At 42.1% G+C, this 17,313-nt stretch overlaps 1 protein-coding gene across 1 annotated transcript; it reads left to right on the top strand.

Moving 5' to 3' along the window:
• The first annotated feature begins 4,945 nt into the window (after window positions 1-4,945).
• On the top strand, window positions 4,946-6,743 carry LOC148011962 (cytochrome P450 714B2-like). Its single transcript, XM_087670495.1, has one exon. It carries the CDS (start codon window positions 5,126-5,128, stop codon window positions 6,554-6,556), a length of 1,431 nt encoding a protein of 476 aa, XP_087526621.1. The 5' UTR covers window positions 4,946-5,125; the 3' UTR covers window positions 6,557-6,743.
• Window positions 6,744-17,313: the final 10,570 nt, after the last annotated feature.

Here is a 17,313-nt window from a genome sequence, read left to right as displayed (position 1 = left end):
GGGTATTAGTCTTTGATAGCAGCCTTGAAAATCAGCATACTGCACTTCGGAAGATGATGAAAAGATGGTTTGGGCCGTACATAGTCACACATGTTTTTGATAATGCAACATATGAGTTGACAGAATTGGATGGGATAGTGCTTAGAGTGCCTATTGCTGGAAAAATAATCAAGATTTTCAAGAAAAGAGATGATGAAGATTATGCATTGGAAGAATTTGCAACAGAAGAGCAACGAGAAGAAACTCCAATGGAAGAGACAGATGATATGACAGATAATCTTGTTGATATACCGGAAATGCATAATGAAGAGATTAATCTGTTTGTGGATCTTGATGATAACGATCATGGGTAGTTGGCCCATCCGACGGATGCGCAGGATTAGAGGGGGTGGATGTCGTATTGCTACGCATTTGAGGTGTGAAAAACACCCAAAAGTTGTGTGTGTGATTTGATACTTTGTACATACTTAGTTGTTATGTTTGCTCTTTTATTTTACGTGGGTAATATAGTGAAGAGGGGTTTGAAGCAAGAGGAAGAAATAAGTCGTGATGAGCAGATATACACGATTGCCCTTCAAGCCTGTGGTGCAATCGAAGATAAGGAATCAGCTACTCTAGCCATGTATAAAAAAATTGGTCAGGCATTACAGGTAGATGCCTGGAGCACTTCAGATGCCTTTCTTGGTGACACACTCTTGAATGTCTATAGCAACTGTGGAGCAATTGCAGAAGCTGAGTGTGTATTTGTCAGCTTAACTTCTCACAATGTTGTTTCATGGACAACACTGCTTTCGACATATGTCAAGCAGGGCCAAGTTGAGAAGGCCTTGCTGTTGTATAAGCAGATGCAGAAATTTGGTGTGAATTCAGACAAGCAGGCCCTAACTGTTGCTATTCAAGCATGTTGTGATCTTGCAGCGAGTGTGACATTTAAAGACAGTCTCTTACTAGAAAGATCCTTGCAAATCACTCGAGCGTTGCATGCTGATGCTTGGCGAAAGCGATTCCTATGAGATGTGTTTGTTGGTAGTTCCCTTGTCACTCTGTACAGTAAGCATGGTTGTCTTCTGGAAGCTGAAAACATCTTTTCCAAAATTCCCAAGTCTGATAATCTTTTGTGGACTGTAATGCTATCTGCCTATGCTGAGGAGGGCTTAGGAGAAAGGGCTCTACAACTATACAGCCAAATGTAAGTGGAAGGCTTTGCTGCAGACCAGCATTCATTGTCAATGGCCATCCAGGCATGTGGTGCACTTACAGATGCAGAAGCTATTGTTTGGGAGGAACAATTGCCTCTACTTGGGTTTTTGGAAATTGGCCAGACATTGCATCATGATGCTTGTATGAGGGGTTATACTTCAGATGTCTTTGTCGGCAGTGGCCTTGTGAGTTCGTATGGAGACATAGAAGCAGGTGCTCCTAGTATAGGTGCCCAGGTTGAAGGTTCCTTTGTTCCCAAGAATAATCTAGAGGAGGCTATTCTGCTGCTGATGATTCTTTTAAGAAAGAGCTCATTAAGGAAAATTGCATGGGATCCAACTGTAATAGAGCATTTAACTTTTGTTTTGTCAATGTGTGGGCAGACTGCAACTTTAGCAAAGCAGTTTGAGGAAGTTTTACCTGGAATATATAGTAGACCTGATCGTGGTATAATCAGGCACTCTGTTATAGTGGGGCATGTTTTCAGAATTATAAAAAAAAAGCAGGAACCTGCCGAACAAGAGCTAAAAAGGGAGGACGCAAGCAACGGTAGGGGAAAAAGAGATTTCAGAGGAGAAAAAGCAAAGGGAGACGGAGATCAATGTCGACTTTTTTAGAGGAGAATCATGAAGGGGGAGGCTAATGTTAGTTTTTTTGGTCTCTCTCCGTGATAAAAAAGAGAGTGTAACAGGGAGGGCAACAGGGAAGCTACGGTGGAAGAAGGTTCAAGGAAGCGTTAGATAACACTGCAGAAGGAAATGAAGGAGAGCACTTGTGACAATGAGCTGGTGACAAAGAAGATGAGGAGAAGATACGTGCTGCTTTCGAGATAACAGATAAAGATGATGGTGGTGATGAACTGGGTACAGTTTCTTGGATTGTGATAAGCAATGTACATGAAAAAGCTGTCTTTGAGCAGAAGGAAACTCTGAAGAAACAGAAAATAGCGCAAAATATCAAGCAAAGGGCCTCAACAAGGAAAACCAAGCGCGCAGCAAGCTCATCCTCAGCCAAGGAAATTGCATCAGCTATTAAATATGTGCAAGACGAGATACCTGCAATTGAGAAGGGGACTGGAACTTTATGCACTTAAAGAAATCGAGCAGAGAATGGAGAAGAAAGCTATTTGGTAATTACAGAAGGCATAGGAGTAGTCATAGCATGATTCGCAGCAGTAACACAGTGTATTCCTGCAATTCTCTGCCATACCGTTCCATGAGACTGGGATAAAGCTCTCCGTGATGCCTAGCTTGAATGGAAATGCTTCAGCAGAGGACAAATAAGGAAATATCACCCAGACTAGCATGTCACCGATATCGTCCTGGTGCGTAGCCAAGTAGACAGCAGATGACTCCACCCTCCAAGCGGCCTTGGACTATGCCTGTGGCCAGACTCCTGCAAACTGTAGACCTATCAAGTATGGTGCTCCTTGCTTCCTCCCTAACACCGTACTTGATCATGCCTCTTATGTATTCAATAGCTACTACCAGATATATGCCAAAGGTGCCGCTACATGCGATTTGAAAGATATCTGAATTCGAACGAAAAGTGTTATTGAAAGGAAGAAGCTTGAATTGCTTTAGCTGCTTGCACTGTGGCTCAAGTGGCAACAACTGAACTGGATAAACAGAGTGCTGGATATTCTAGCTGGCTCGTCAATAGACATTTACAGCAAAACTCATGTGTCAGATGAGCCAACATGCTGTGAATTGAATTTTTGTGATCAATGCAGTGAGAAAATTTCCAAGCAGATGTCTGAACCTTTGGTTTCAGTGTCAATGAAATTTCTGATACAATTAAAGCAGAGCATCAGGAACAGATAGAGGTATTTAGAACAGAAAGCACTGTACAGAGAGTTGATAATATCTGTGAAACTTCTCAGTCTGAAAAATGTATTAGTGTGTATGTGCCAAACTGCTATTCTTTGGATAAACAGAACAGTTCTTCTAATTGTGAGAGTGTAAACTCGAGCATACCGGATGCAGTTGAATTATCCACTACAGAAAATCGGTATGGGGTTTCCAATTGCAACATATCTAGATCTTCTCAAGCTTCAAAACTGATTATCTATTCAACTGTGTGGATCAATAACTTCATGTATTATGGGATCTTTTCTTCTCTATAAGAGATCAACAAAGATAATGCTTTGAATAATAATGTGGAATGCGTATACTGGAAATGCCCATCCTCTTCGCATATTTGCTGATCTTCTATCCAGAAATTAGTCAAGGTCTTCTGTGGACACGACTTTGCTTTGCTTTGACAAATCCTTCGACAATGTCGGTTTACGACCAGAGGGGTCGAACTCAAGAGTCCATTTGAAGAGGGACAATGGAGAGCTCCTCAGTATCCATTGTCCATGGCTTAGTAGGGTTAGGGTTGCATGCTTGCTCTCAAAAAGGAAGAAGAAATAGTTGTTTGGGAGGTATTGAATAGCCATGGGTTTCCCATCGATTGGTTCCCAATTCAGCTTGACCCAATTTCGGAGAAAATCTATGGGGGGGCATGTCCCATGACATAGCCCAATAAGTGCTCTAGATTGATAGGAAATTGTGAACTTCTTCAACTCCAGAGCAGGGACTGAGAGACAGACTTTCTTACCTGGCATACCCGTTGGATTTGCTGGCTGCCCAGATTCCAGAGACGCTTTGGGGGGGGTGGCAGAGTCGTGCAACCCTTTTTGAGCTCCTGCCTGAGTCTGATGTTTGCCTCGTTGAGGAAGACCCTGCTGACCTCGAGGAGTTAAAATGTTGTCAGCTCCTTTAGCTTCTTGGAGGCTCTCCCTTTGGCTCGTGGGGCTTCTACTATCACATCCTGCCAGTTGTTTTGCAAAACCTCCCAGGTGGACAGCTCCAGTCCCAAAGGACAATCCATCTCCACATCCTCCTGAATGTTGTTTTGCATGCTGCCCAATAGGTCCGAGATGCCCTTGGCCTGCATGTTGAGCAGAGAGTCCATTGAACAATGGATTACCTAGTATTTGGCCGAAGGCTCTTTGTAGAGAGCCCGCCATGCCAGGATCATGATGGTACAGAGAAGGGGGTGTCATCTGCATGATGGGCACAGACAGGGTGCCAAACTGTGGCACAGTATGGGAGGAGCTCTGGGCCAGCATCCCGAGCGGCGGAGTCACCTCCGCTCATACCCTGACAAGCGACACGAGGGAAAACAGTCCGCCCACAATCTTCCTTAAGTGCTTTCCTCGCGCATGCAATCCGTCACGTCACCAGTTTCTGCAACCCTAACCCTCGGCCAAAAGGCCAGCGCGCACGCGCGAGAGCGAGAGAATGGAGGGTCCTCAGAGGGAGACCTTTCCTGGGCTGTAAACCTAAAGAGAGTCTTTTCTCGGCACTATGCTTTCAATTTATCAAATATCAGGATGTCGTGATCTGTGACAGCGTGAAGCCCGTGTAGGGCGGTGCGCAATGACAATGTGGCGTGAAGCATGGTACAGACTGTCGTATTAGACATAGCTCGTTACGGGACAGGGATGTGGACATGAGTGACTCGTTAATAAATTTTTCTTTAGACGCGCTCAACGAGGCCCCGACGTTCACCAGTGAATATAAGTTATTAAGTTTCATTGTGAGGATTCAGGAACCAACTGGCAGCGCTGCAGCCTATCAAGTTTCAGTGTATCGTGAGATGTGAAGGCGTGAAGCCCGTGTGTTGTATTCTCAATGCGAAAAATAGTAGAATACGGAGCATATGCATATGTTGGTTTGCTGATGAGTGCTCCCAGCCCCGGAGCACGTGCTACCCACTATAAAATTTACAAGCTCCAGTCTTCCCCTTCGCTTGCAAATCGGAGCACTCCTGGGTGTGGGTGCATCTGTGAGCGTGTACGGGAGTGTGTGGGCTGGGCGTGTACTCTGTGTCTGTATGTGATTGAGTTGCTGCTGGTGTAGCCTCCCCTGCCGCCATCATGTTTGTCACTGTAGCCGTGATGACGGTGAGCCTTTGCGCCTATGTCACCTTGGCCTCTCGCCTGGGCTACACCCCCCACCTCACACTCGCCCTCTTAGCCGCACTGCCCATCTTCGTCTACAAACACCTCTCTGCTTTGAAGATGTCCCTGTCCTCTTTTCGCCTTGCCACCTTCTTCAAAATGCATGGGCCTACCGCCTTTCTTCTGCTGCGAGAGAAGCTCTCCAAAGGTGACGAGACCTTCCCCATCGGCAAGTACAACCTTGTGGTCTTCAACCTCAACGTCGTCAAGCACTGCTTGGTGCAGAATGCCTCCAACTATGACAAAGGGGGGAGAGCTGCCAGGCTCATGGGCGAGGTCGTGGGACCCCGCGGCATTCTCGGCGCCCTCGATGAGGATGACCACCTACCCTCCCACCAAGTTTTGAACCCGCACACCAAGCAAGCCGAGAGAATTCAAGCCTTTGAGGACCTGGTCCTCGAGGAGACGGACAAGAAGCTCAAAGAATGGAAAGAGATGGTGGCTAATGGGAAGGCCACCCATGAGGTAGACCTGTACATGGATTTGAATGAAATTTTCTTCAAAGTGCTCTACAAATTCGCATTTGGGATAGAGTTGAGCAAGGAAAAATTCCACCATGTGCATCACCTGGTGTCCAAGCTTGAGAGATACTCGGCGGTGGTGGGGTTTGTCCCTGCCAAGCTATTACCACTCTACAAGCTCTATCGAAGTGATGTGCAAGCTCTTATAAGAGGCCTCAACAAAGTGGTGGAGAAAATCATCAAGGAAAGGGGTGCAAGATCACCCCTATCAGAATTGCAAGAGGCTACAGCAAGCATGGATAGTGTGCAATTGCATGATACAGTGAAAAATTTATTGTTCGCGGGGGCAACAACAGCAGCCAATGCACTGGGGTGGGCGGTGCATTTGGTGTCCAATGACCTAAAGTGGGGCGACAGCGACAGGGCAGCTAGGTCAACAAGGGCCAAGGACCTTAACTTTTTCAAAAATGTGTGCCTAGAGACAAATCGAATGTACCCACAGGCCAATGTGATAACAAGGCGAGCAAAGGGTGATGACTATGTGGAGGGTTATGGACCCATCCCCAAGGGGAAAGTCCTAGTCATCCCCATCATTGCGCTACACTATCATCCAATTTACTATAAGAATGCACACGTGTTCAACCCGGACCGCTGGGCGGAGGGGCAAAAACTACCACCACTCATGTCCTACATTCCCTTCACGGCAGGGCCGCGACAATGTATCGGGCAAAGCCTATTCAATCGGGCTGGGCCACCACTATTGATGCGTCTCTACGACACCTTCTCCTTCGAACCATTACACAGCCACCCAACACCCAAGTGGCCCAATGCTGTGCTACCCCCGAATGCTGGTGGCTTTAGGATGCTCATCCACCCCATTGCTTAAAGGTTTAGAGCTATCAACCCCATGATCTCTTGTTTTATGTATGACACCCTTCTCCGTGTTTAGTATATATATGTGCACCTATATGTGTGCTTATGTGCACATTCATAGAATAGTCTTTCCTTTTATGGTAATCTCTCACTTCTATATTGAAATGTAGGAAACATAGTTACAAAGCTTTTGAGAAAATTGCATGTTTCTCCTCAAAAGATTCCCTAAGATTCTTTTAAAAACTTGAAGTTTAGTATTTTTGAACTAATCGTGCATGTCCTAGAAATCACATGATATAACTTCTTATGGATGAGAAAAACACTTTTAAAAAGAGGAGTTATACTACGAAAAGCCTTCTTGTATGTACCAAAATGAGCCATTTTGGATCCTTTTTTATTTTGCCCATAATTAAGATTTGACAAGTATAACAACATTGCGAAGAAATAATATGGCTGTCTTAAGTTTGGACCATAATACTAGCATATTCTCTAGTTACAAAACCTAATAAATAAGACATGACATGTATAACAAAGTCAAGGTACTCTCTAGTTTACACAATAGAAAAGTTTAAAGAAAAATGTGAAATGTAGCTAGGTGACCAAATGTCGGTAATTTGTTTAGGAGGAAGCTCTATAATGTTTAGACGTGTGTAAAAATATTAGCCTCTTTAGTTTTCTAGATGTGCGAAGGCATAATAAAATAAAATCATGTTCCATTTACTAGATTTGGTTCCTATTTCTATGTTATGGTTAAAATAATGGCACTAATGCCACAAGCAATACTTGTTTTGTTTCAATGAAGGTCTGAACACCATTGAACCAATGCTATTCAAATAAAGGATATATTAGAGTTCCATCTTCATCTATTTTGATGTAGAAATAGAGGTTATTACACTTGATTTGGAAAACATGATGCTCTCTTGTATGAGAAGTATACCCCAAAGCCAAGGCCAACTCTATGCCTTTGTATCTAGCCACTATTGCTGAATTAACACCTCATTGTCTATTTTATATGTACAAGTACCTCTTACGAGTATATGATTTACCTAAATGTCCATGAAATGCATATGCGTTTTAAAAATATGCATAAGGCATGATACATTGTGAAGTGCAAGCAAAGTACAACCTAAGGCAATGTGTGTATTATATCATAATAAAAACTATGATCTTGTATATTGCAAGAATGCAATGCTTTCTCCTTTGAACAATTGCACAACCACCCAAATGCCAATGGCTTTAGGATGTTCATCCACCCCAATGCTTAAAGGTATAGAGCCACAACCCCCATGATCTCTTGTTTTATGTATGACACCCTCCTCTTGTTAGACAAATCAAGCCAAGGATGAAGTAGCCGATAAACAGTTGTATAAAGACAATTCTTTATTAACGGTTGCTTCCAAATTCTTGTTAGCCAACTTGTAATGTAGAGCTAGGTGAATGCTAAAATGACATAATTGAAAATAGATATGGGTAACCATGAAGTGCTATCGATTGTTGAAAATTGAGAATTTGTTGCTAGTCTTTTCCTATTCCTCCGTAGTACTTGTGTTGATAGTTGTGAAATTAGATGCCAAAACTAAGTGTGTTCAAGTGATAAATGTGATATTCTAAGTCCATGAGCTACACTTATAGATTCAATAAATTATGCACCAAATGCTGCACACAAGCCACATTATAGTACTGCCTACTAGCAGGGTCCATTGCTAGACTAAGTGTGGCCAAGTTAGATATATACAAGTCAAGTGAGATCAGTTGCATGGAGCTTGAGATCATGGGATGCTCCATCATGTTGCTATATGCATGAGAATATTGTCCAAGTATATTACTAGCATTCTCTTTTCAATTACATCTTCAAAGCTATTCTTGTAAAATGTCATAGTCCCTATGGTAGCTTTCCAAGTTTATTTGCAATCATTGGATCATGATGATCCTACCAATATGTAACTCATATATTCAAGATTTCCAATTTCATCTATAGATTTCCAATTTTGTTTATATTCCTTGGACTGTGATGATCCGAACAACATCCAACTTATATATTCTAGCTCACATAGGAAACAAAAACTAAAGAAAGAGCTTGATTTCATTCATCTTACCATATATCAATGCGTCAAGATAATAAACAACAATATTTATGACTTCTACTTGGGTAAAGAACTACTTACAAATTCCAATAGCAATGAGTATGCAACTTCATGATTTTTCTTCTATAGTCCCTTTCTTACTCACCTTATGAAACCAAAACTTAGTGATATCTTAAAATAGGCCCATGCAACTAGTATATCCTTAGAGAGACCCATGTAGCTAGTATTCTACCATTTCATACTCTCAAGTATGAGGAAACTTTCATTATTGTGCATGGCGAACTTGAAGAAGGGTACATATGTGTACTAAATGAATTAACTGTGAAGAAATTCAAATGTGAAAATCTCGATGAGAGTATGTCAATTGTTTGAGTAGCAATTGAGTGGTTAAGCTTCCTAATAATTTGTATATTATAGAAATTAAATGGCATAGTGGATAGAATCAAAGATTTTCCCACGTGGACAAAAATATGGTATTCTTGTCTCCTCTGCTTTTGAGATAGTAGAGTTCATTTTGTGGTTCTTCCCCTCCTATTTAGTCGAAATCTTCAAACCCTGACAAGTTTTGGTAGTCCCAACGTCCCCTATTAACTAATAAAAGCTGTCAAAACCTTTGATGAAAACATGACAAAGTTAAGTTGATTGAAATCATTTTGAAAATCGAGAGAATTTTCAAAGTTCTTGGCACTCATAGTATTTTTAATTTGTCTCCTTGGCCTCTCTCTTTAGGTTTCTTTCTCTGCACATTGTCTGCATACTTATTGTCTTTTACCTTGGGGGGTCCACTAGGGTTTACCGTATGATATCACATGAGTGTAAGGGAGGGGGGTTATTTAAGGAAAGGAAGGTACATTTTATAAGGTAAGGTTCCATAAATAGGGGGTAGATAAGGGGTATTTTCATATATTTCTTACACGCAGGTGGCATCTCCTTATTACTATTAGTGAATCCCCAGTGTCTTTTACATGGCATCTACAAGGCGTCCTTCTCATTCCATAAACTCTTGCACCATGTATAGCAAGAGCGCAAATGGAGATCGCTTGAGTGGCCCTAGAGAGGCATTTGTTTGTGGTGTTGCTGATGTTGTTTTGAGTAGACCTAACCTCATGCATCTTAATAGTTGTGTGGATGATTGTTTGGTTTATTTAGGTAACAATAATGAAGAAAAAACTTCATCTGATAGTCTTGTAGTTTCTTTGAGTTCTCCTAGAGTTTGTGATGATGGTTGTGATTATTCTAATTGGGGTTTTGAGGACCCAGAGAGTGACATTGATAAAGATGTGAGAGGGAATTTGAGTACGGCTATGGAAAGGGTTGAAAGAATGAGGGAAGATAGATCTAACACTAAGGGTAGAGAGTTCGAAAGAAATTGTGAGGTTGCAGTTGAAGAGGATTGGACAATTAGATGTTTGGATAAGGACAATGTCCCAAATATGTTACTTGATATTTATTGTGAGATTTTGTGTTATAGTATTCGTGATAAATATATGGAAAATGTTTATCATGATGTTTGTGGAATTGAAGAGTTGAAATCTTGTTTTTTTTAAGAGATGAAGTCTTGTTGTTTGGATGGGTGTCTCGGAGAGGTTTCTTGTTTTGATGAGTTTCAGCTTGTTGTGAATAATGGTGTGTTTGGATGTTTTGTATGATGGAAATACTTTTCTTGCATTTTCTAAGGATTTTCTTTATATATTTGGCAACATAAAAAGGGTCATAACCACATTTCAAAACCTAAGATTTGTCATGGTTTCCTTTTGGGAGGATGGGAGAGGTATGTGGATTGTTATGGATAATGAGATATTTTGTATTGACAGTGTGAGATGTTTTGAGAACTTTGGATTTGAAAAATTTGAGGATTTTAAAGAGAAATTTGTGGATAAATTTTGCATGTTCATTGAGGAGTTATTTGAAAATGACATGTCTTTGATTTTTCTGATTTATGAGTTTGAAGAATTCAAGGATGGAGTGTTGGATTCGATTTTTTATTGGCTCATAAATGTTGCATCGTTTTATGAAAACAACTATTGCACATGAATGTTTGCAGACTAGGGGGAGGGCTAAATATGTCAATCAATTTTTCAAAAAGTGAAAACCCTTAGAAAAATTGTAGATAGGTTTGATTTTTGTTATCTTAGTTTTTTGCGTGACTATTTGTGTTGTTGTTTTGTATTTGGATTTTTTGTATTTTTTTAGCTTAGGATTTATTTTTATCATTTTTATAGATTTTTTTAGTGTGAAAACTTGATGGCCTTAGTCGAGTTTGGTATTTATTTGGACAAGTTGGAGTTAGAGTTTGTCGATGGCTTGGTTGATGGTTGATGGTTGCTGAATATTGTGGAACAGGTATATTTTTTTGCCGAGACTCTTGCACATCATGGGGATTATGGGTTCACAAGCACTTCACATTGCACTTGTCGACGGATCCACTACACTCGGGGGTTGTGTGATATTTCCAAATACTTCCATGCCATCATGGGTTGGGCTTATGCACGGTTTTGCACTATTGTTGAGCACTAGCACGACATGAGGTTTGCTGGAGCTATACGTAGTAAACCTTAGTTGCATGTACACTTGAGAGAGCACCTTCAATGAGAATGCGTAATTTTTTGCAACACGATATTTGGGATATTCATCACCAAATTAGGAATCTCTAGTTCAGTGGGAAAGGTGGTTGGGTGAGTTTAAGGGTGTTGAAGGGTGTCGTTAGTTGTGTGTTGAGTGTGGAAATGACCTATTTTTTTGGCTGATTTTTTGTTGTTTTTGAGAGTTGAATGGTTAATTTTATAAGATGATTGATTGGTTTGGAAGTGGTTTGAGAGTGTTTTGGATAGGTTGGAATGGTTTTATTAAGCTCATGATGTTTATTAGTAGAGATGTGAAGTTCTGATGATGTTTTGATATGTTCTGTTTGGTCGTGATAGCTTCTGTTGAGCTTCTGTTTTGTTCTGTTGTCTCTCTGTATGGAAGAATGGAGTATTGATTGATAGGGCTTGAGATTGTTTGAAAGATTATTGAGTGATTTTTGATGGTTTGGAATGGTTTTGGTATAAGTTATGTGGTTCTGATGCTTTCTGTTGACCTTCTGTAACTCTCTGGTGAGCTTCTAATGACCCTCTGTAGACCTTCTATATGCTTCTGTATGTATTCTGATGGATGAGAATGTAGCTTGGGAAAGTTTTCTAGCCTTGGAAAGAGGTGAATACAAGTGCAAAAGAGCTAAAAGAAGTCAAAGAAGTAGCTGTTGAAGACTCAAGTAAAGACTAGAGTGAAGTGACAGTGGTGAGCTATGAAGAGTCACTGTAGTGGCTCTGGTGCCTCTTCATATCAGACCTACCTCTTGGGAGGTGTATCCACGACCTAAGAAGGATTATTGAGGGTTATTATTGAGTTATTGTAGTGAGGATATGATGTATTATTGATGGAGAGAGAGAGAGAGAGTCAGAGATAGTCAATTCTATCAAAACAGTGTAATTGTATATGAGAGATTGAGAGAGAAGACTATGAAGACATTGAAGATGAATACTATGTGATTGATTTCCATTTAAAGATGGTGTATTCCTTTGCTTTCTTTGTTCTATTGATGGAATTTGTGAAGATATTGAAGAATATGGTTGATTCTATCAAATCCGTAGGAGATCTACATGATGTTGCATGAAGATTTGTTGTGCCTGGTGTTCTTTTCTTCATTGTGCTCATATAAAACCTAATAAAAAAGATTTTTGATGTTACAAGATAGATTTTCTTGCAAGAGAATTCCCTTTTCCTTGGTGTTCCTCTTGGGGCTACATGTTTTTGGTGCGCAGCTGGGGAAACTTGCCATCAACAAGGACCAGAAGAGACTGAAAATGAAGGAAATGGCATTGCCAAGAAGAGAAGAATTCAATGGATGTTTGTAAAGTTCCTTCTTCCATTGAAGAGTTGGAATTTCTCATAATCAAAGCCACTTTCCACAAGAAGTTCATCCCACAATGGCGGAAACATATCACCATCATGATGCATGCTCTATGTGGTGGACAGTTTCCTCTTCCTGTTGAAGCAGCAGAAACTTGCATCTTGGTGGCAAACTGTTTGGGAACAAATTGAAGAGCAGAAACAGAGAGAATGACCATACATGGAAGATTTGGCATTCATTGAGAAGTTTCCAGACATCATCAAGTGGGAGATTGTGAAGAAGCTTCAGGAGTCTTGGTCTGTAGAGGTTCACAAAGACAAGAAGGAAAAGAGTTGGAATTTGTTCGTGGATGCTCAACAGCAAGATACATGGGATGCTTGGTGTTCTGACAATCTTCTGTTTGTTCAATTGGAAACCCACTGGAAGTTGGTAGACATAGTGTTTTTCACAACATACACTGTTGAAACCATCAGAAGATGGCATTACTATGGTGATGGCACCACTACAATGCTTAGACATATGCATTTTGACACCTTCAGAACCAAATACCTTCCTCTGTGCAGTGGTATGAAAGCAGAATTCAGAGACGTTGAAAAGGAAGAAGTAGAAGAAATGTTGGCAAGAGAGTCCTCCAGAGACTGAAGTCTTCTGTTATCCCTCTGTGGAGCACTAACAACAGAGTGGAGCCAATCCCCTGATGAATGACGCAATAAAGAGGCAAGCGTTAGAATGAGTCCAGAGGTACATAAGAAGAGAAAAGGCAAAAATCAAAGCTGAGAACGAGCTCGCAGGAGAAGCCGCCTTTGACGCCCTTGCGGAACTCTTTACAGAAGTCCCAATGGCACATCAAGCCCTTCCTCCTCCTACTGGAGGTCCACTTCCAAGCTAGATCCGTCCTGGAAATATTGATGACAGGCCGGCGAATGTAGTTCCATTGCTAGTTTTTAAGGGAGAGTACAATGAAGTCCCTGATCTTCATGTAGCAGAGTTTATGGTAGCATGTGTGGCTAACAATGCCAGAACCCCTGAGCATTGGTTAGCAATATTCCCCGCCACTTTCAAGGGCGCGGCGTTTCAGTGGTATGAGAGACAAGCAGGAGGAACTTTTGGCACATGGGATGACCTGAAGTTGGCATTCCTCACTAAATTCATGCGTGAAGGTTTTGAAGAGCGGATGCGAGAGGAATTTATGAACCTAAGTCAGTCCTCTGGAGAAAAAGTAGAAGCTTATGTCTCACGAATGGAATCCATCCTGAAGAGATGGACTAACCATAATCTAGATGATGGCATTCAGAAGGGAGTGTTTCTCAGAGGATTACAACCAGAAGTCCGTAAGTTTGTGGAGCTGCAAAGCCCAGCCACACTGCAAGCTGCAACAGAAGGTGCAAGACTGTACGATGAAGTGGAAGCTAGATTGGCAATGAATCCAGGAAGAGGAGTCCTACCTCTTCTGATGCCAGGAATGATGTACCCATCAAATGCAGTCCCAGGGACAGTCCCCTACCCCTACCAACAGATGCCCCCAGTATCACAGTACAGTGCACCAAATCCACAATGGCCACAATCCATACCTCAAATGATGGTTAAACCACAACAACAATGGTTCCAACCAATTTTCCCAATGCCAAATCAGCAGCAACAGTGAAACCCTACCAACTGGAGCCAACAGCCAATAGTTCAAACAGGAGCTCTGAATCAGAATCAGAACAGAGATCCCTCTGCACCAGCCCAACCTGTTTATGCAGTGATTACAGAGACTCCTCAAAACCCTACTGCCAGTACCTCAGGAGGAGAAAGCTTGAAGGATTACTTATCCAACTCAGTTGCAAATATCAAAAAGAAGTTGATGGATGTGATTACAGAGCAGCTAGAGACGCTGAAAGTGAATACCGCTAGCATATCCAATGTGGCAAGAGCAGGAAGAGATGTGATGCGGTCACATACTTGGTGTGGTAAGTGTCATCAAGCAGGCCATTTAGCCATTGAATGTACACGAAAACCAACCATTCCTGGAGCTTTCTGTTCCTACTGTTTGCGGAAGAACCATACAGAGGATATTTGCTCTCTGAAGGAGATGCATGATAGGAGAAGGAAGGAAGAAGATGCAAGATTCAACTTGTTGGAATACAAAATGACAACACAGGATATTGGACCCAAGCCCAGAGAGTTTGGTCCTAATTTCGGACCCATAAGATTTCCATCCCAAAGTTATAGAGGAAGACAATCTGGCGGTGGTCAGAGATCAAAAGTGGAGTGTTACAAATGCGGAGAAAAGGGACACATTTCACCAAATTGTCCAAATCCCAGAAGGTTAGTGGATTATAAGCCCTTATGCAGTCGATGCAAAGGAGAAGGCCACACTGCAAAAGACTGTCCAAGCCCAGCCCCAGTGAAAAACAGTGCTACTGATAATCCCGCCAAGGCCCAAGAGCCTACCTTCAATTTAGTGGAATTGGAAGTTGCTGCCATCACGCGTGCAAAGAAGAAGGAACCACCTATCCAGAAAGAAAATAATCCTCCTACTAGAACAATGAAGTTCAATCTTCCACCAGAAGAACAGAACAGAACAGAGCCTGACAATGCCGTACAGAGCACCACAGTGCCACAGAGGGCCACAGAGACAATTCTAGAGATAGGACCAGAGGTCCAGGAGATCGAAGAGAAGGAAGTGCCACAAGTGGCAAAAGAAGTTCCCATGATGCCCCTGTTGGAAGAAAGAAGGAAAATAAAAATGGGTATTGCCCCATTCCCTAACTGGTTAGAGAAGCCAGTGGATCCTATTAAGGAATACGATCTGGTCAGAGATCTAGATACCTTTAAACCAAACCTCACATTCCGACAATTATTGATGTTGTCTCCCAGTTGCCGAAAAAGGTTCAAAAGTATACTGACAAGAAGACGTGGCTTAAGGATTGCTCCCTCAACAGCAACAAAGTCCAACAAAGCTCGAGAGCCTGTAAAAGAAGTGGACGTGGCTAATGCCTTCCTAGATCCGAGTACCCCAAAGACTGGCGTGTGGATAGAAGGTTGCTTCATTGCAAATGCACTGATTGATGGTGGGTCATCAGTGAACATTATGACGGATGTGACAATGAAGGATCTAGGCTTACAAGGTGTGCAAATGGCTCATCAAACTGGCAGATCAGAGCAGAATCAAGCCTTTGGGCATTCTTCCATATGTGAAGACTACAGTGGCTGGAAAAGATTATTGGCTAACCTATCTGGTGGTGAAGCCAAACTCTTATGGTACATCCTACCCTCTATTACTGGGCAGACCATGGCTTTTTGAAGCCAGAGCAAGGACGGATTGGTTCAAAGGAACCTTGACCTTGGGTAGAGGACCCAATAAAGTGGTGCTGAAGCTATATGGTGCTCAAAAAGGACATGGATCCACCTCCTTGGAATTATCTTCTGACTCTCCTAATGAGGCTACAGATGGAACATCAGCAGACAAAGATGCTGTCAAACAGATCCTTCCCAAGAAAATAGTGGCACATTCCTTAACAGTGGATACTGTAAGCCAACTCCCAAAAGATGCAAAGCCATTGTCAATGGGTGAATACTTCCTGCCTGAACTAGAAACGATTTCCGAAATCCATTCTGACAGTGAGATAGAAGCATGGATGTACTGCTCTCCCTGTTACATGGCCATAGCAGAGCCAGAGACAAAGGTAGAAGATGAAATAGAGAACCTGTTCTTCTCTTACAGAGCTCCTACAGAGCCAGAGCCAGAGCCAAAGCCAGAGCCAGAGCCAGAAACAGAGACAGAGACAGAAACAGAAGAGGATGGAGATGATATTGAAGAAGGTTATGAAAGCGAGATGGAAGAGTCTATCCCACCCGAAGATGATATATATGAAGAAGAAGTTCCAGAAGCATCAGAAGCAGACGAGCTCATGCTGTGGGACAGAATGGCGATGGTACCATTTGGTCTGGTAAATGGATCTTCTCATATGCAAAACCTTTATAAGAAATGGGTTAAGAAGAATAAGCCGTCTTTCAGCAGTGGCTCATGCCGCCCTCACCCACCTTTGCCAAAGAAAGATGATGATGATGATGCACGAGCCAACAAGCACCAGTCTCACGATTCCAATAGGTATTAGAGGGTCCCTGTTATGTGACGTTCTTGGACGTGTCATCAGAAGATGAGTCTTTAAGAAAAGAGGTAACTAATCGTGAAACCAAACCCGAAACGGCTCTAATCCCATTCCAACATCTCAAGAGACAACCTAAGTCTCCACCAAAAGCAGAAGTTGGTTCTAGTGGAACATCAGAAGAGGACACCACCCCCTTGAAGGAGTCGGATCTGTATCCAGAAGAAATCCGTGGGACCTTCATCCATGAAGTAGAAGGTGAAAGGCAGTTAACTTTTGTGGATGCAGATGGCACTGAACGCCATTTGAAGGTGGGTAGCAACCTACCAGAAGAGGAGTTGTCAACTTTGTACAACTTGTTGAAAGAGAATTTGGACATGTTTGCATGGTCCTACAAAGATCTAAAGGGGTTTGATCCCACAATATCTCAACATCATATTGACTTGGAGCTTGATGCCAAGCCAGTACGGCAACGACATAGGCGAATGAACCCGAATTATTCCACATTGGTGAAAGCAGAGCTGCTGAAGCTTCTGGAAGCCGAGTTCATCTATCCAGTGGCAAATAGTGAATGGGTCTCACCCATCGTGGTTGTACCCAAGAAGAATGGAAAGCTTCGTATATGTGTGGATTTCCGCAAGTTGAATTCCAAGACCAAGAAGGATCACTTTCCTATCCCTTTCAGAGACCAACTGTTGGA

The sequence above is a fragment of the Lygodium microphyllum genome, chromosome 28 (genome assembly GCF_053477565.2).
Source record: "Lygodium microphyllum isolate KBCC chromosome 28, Lygodium_microphyllum_v1.1.10, whole genome shotgun sequence".
In the NCBI taxonomy this organism is placed as follows: Eukaryota; Viridiplantae; Streptophyta; class Polypodiopsida; order Schizaeales; family Lygodiaceae; genus Lygodium; species Lygodium microphyllum.
The sequence above is the reverse complement of the archived record's forward strand: the minus strand, read 5'-3'. Positions and strand labels throughout refer to the sequence as shown.

Excerpts from the sequence above, each read along its gene's own strand:
- LOC148011962 (XM_087670495.1), top strand. The coding sequence starts at position 5,126 with ATGTTTGTCACTGTAGCCGTGATGACGGTGAGCCTTTGCGCCTATGTC.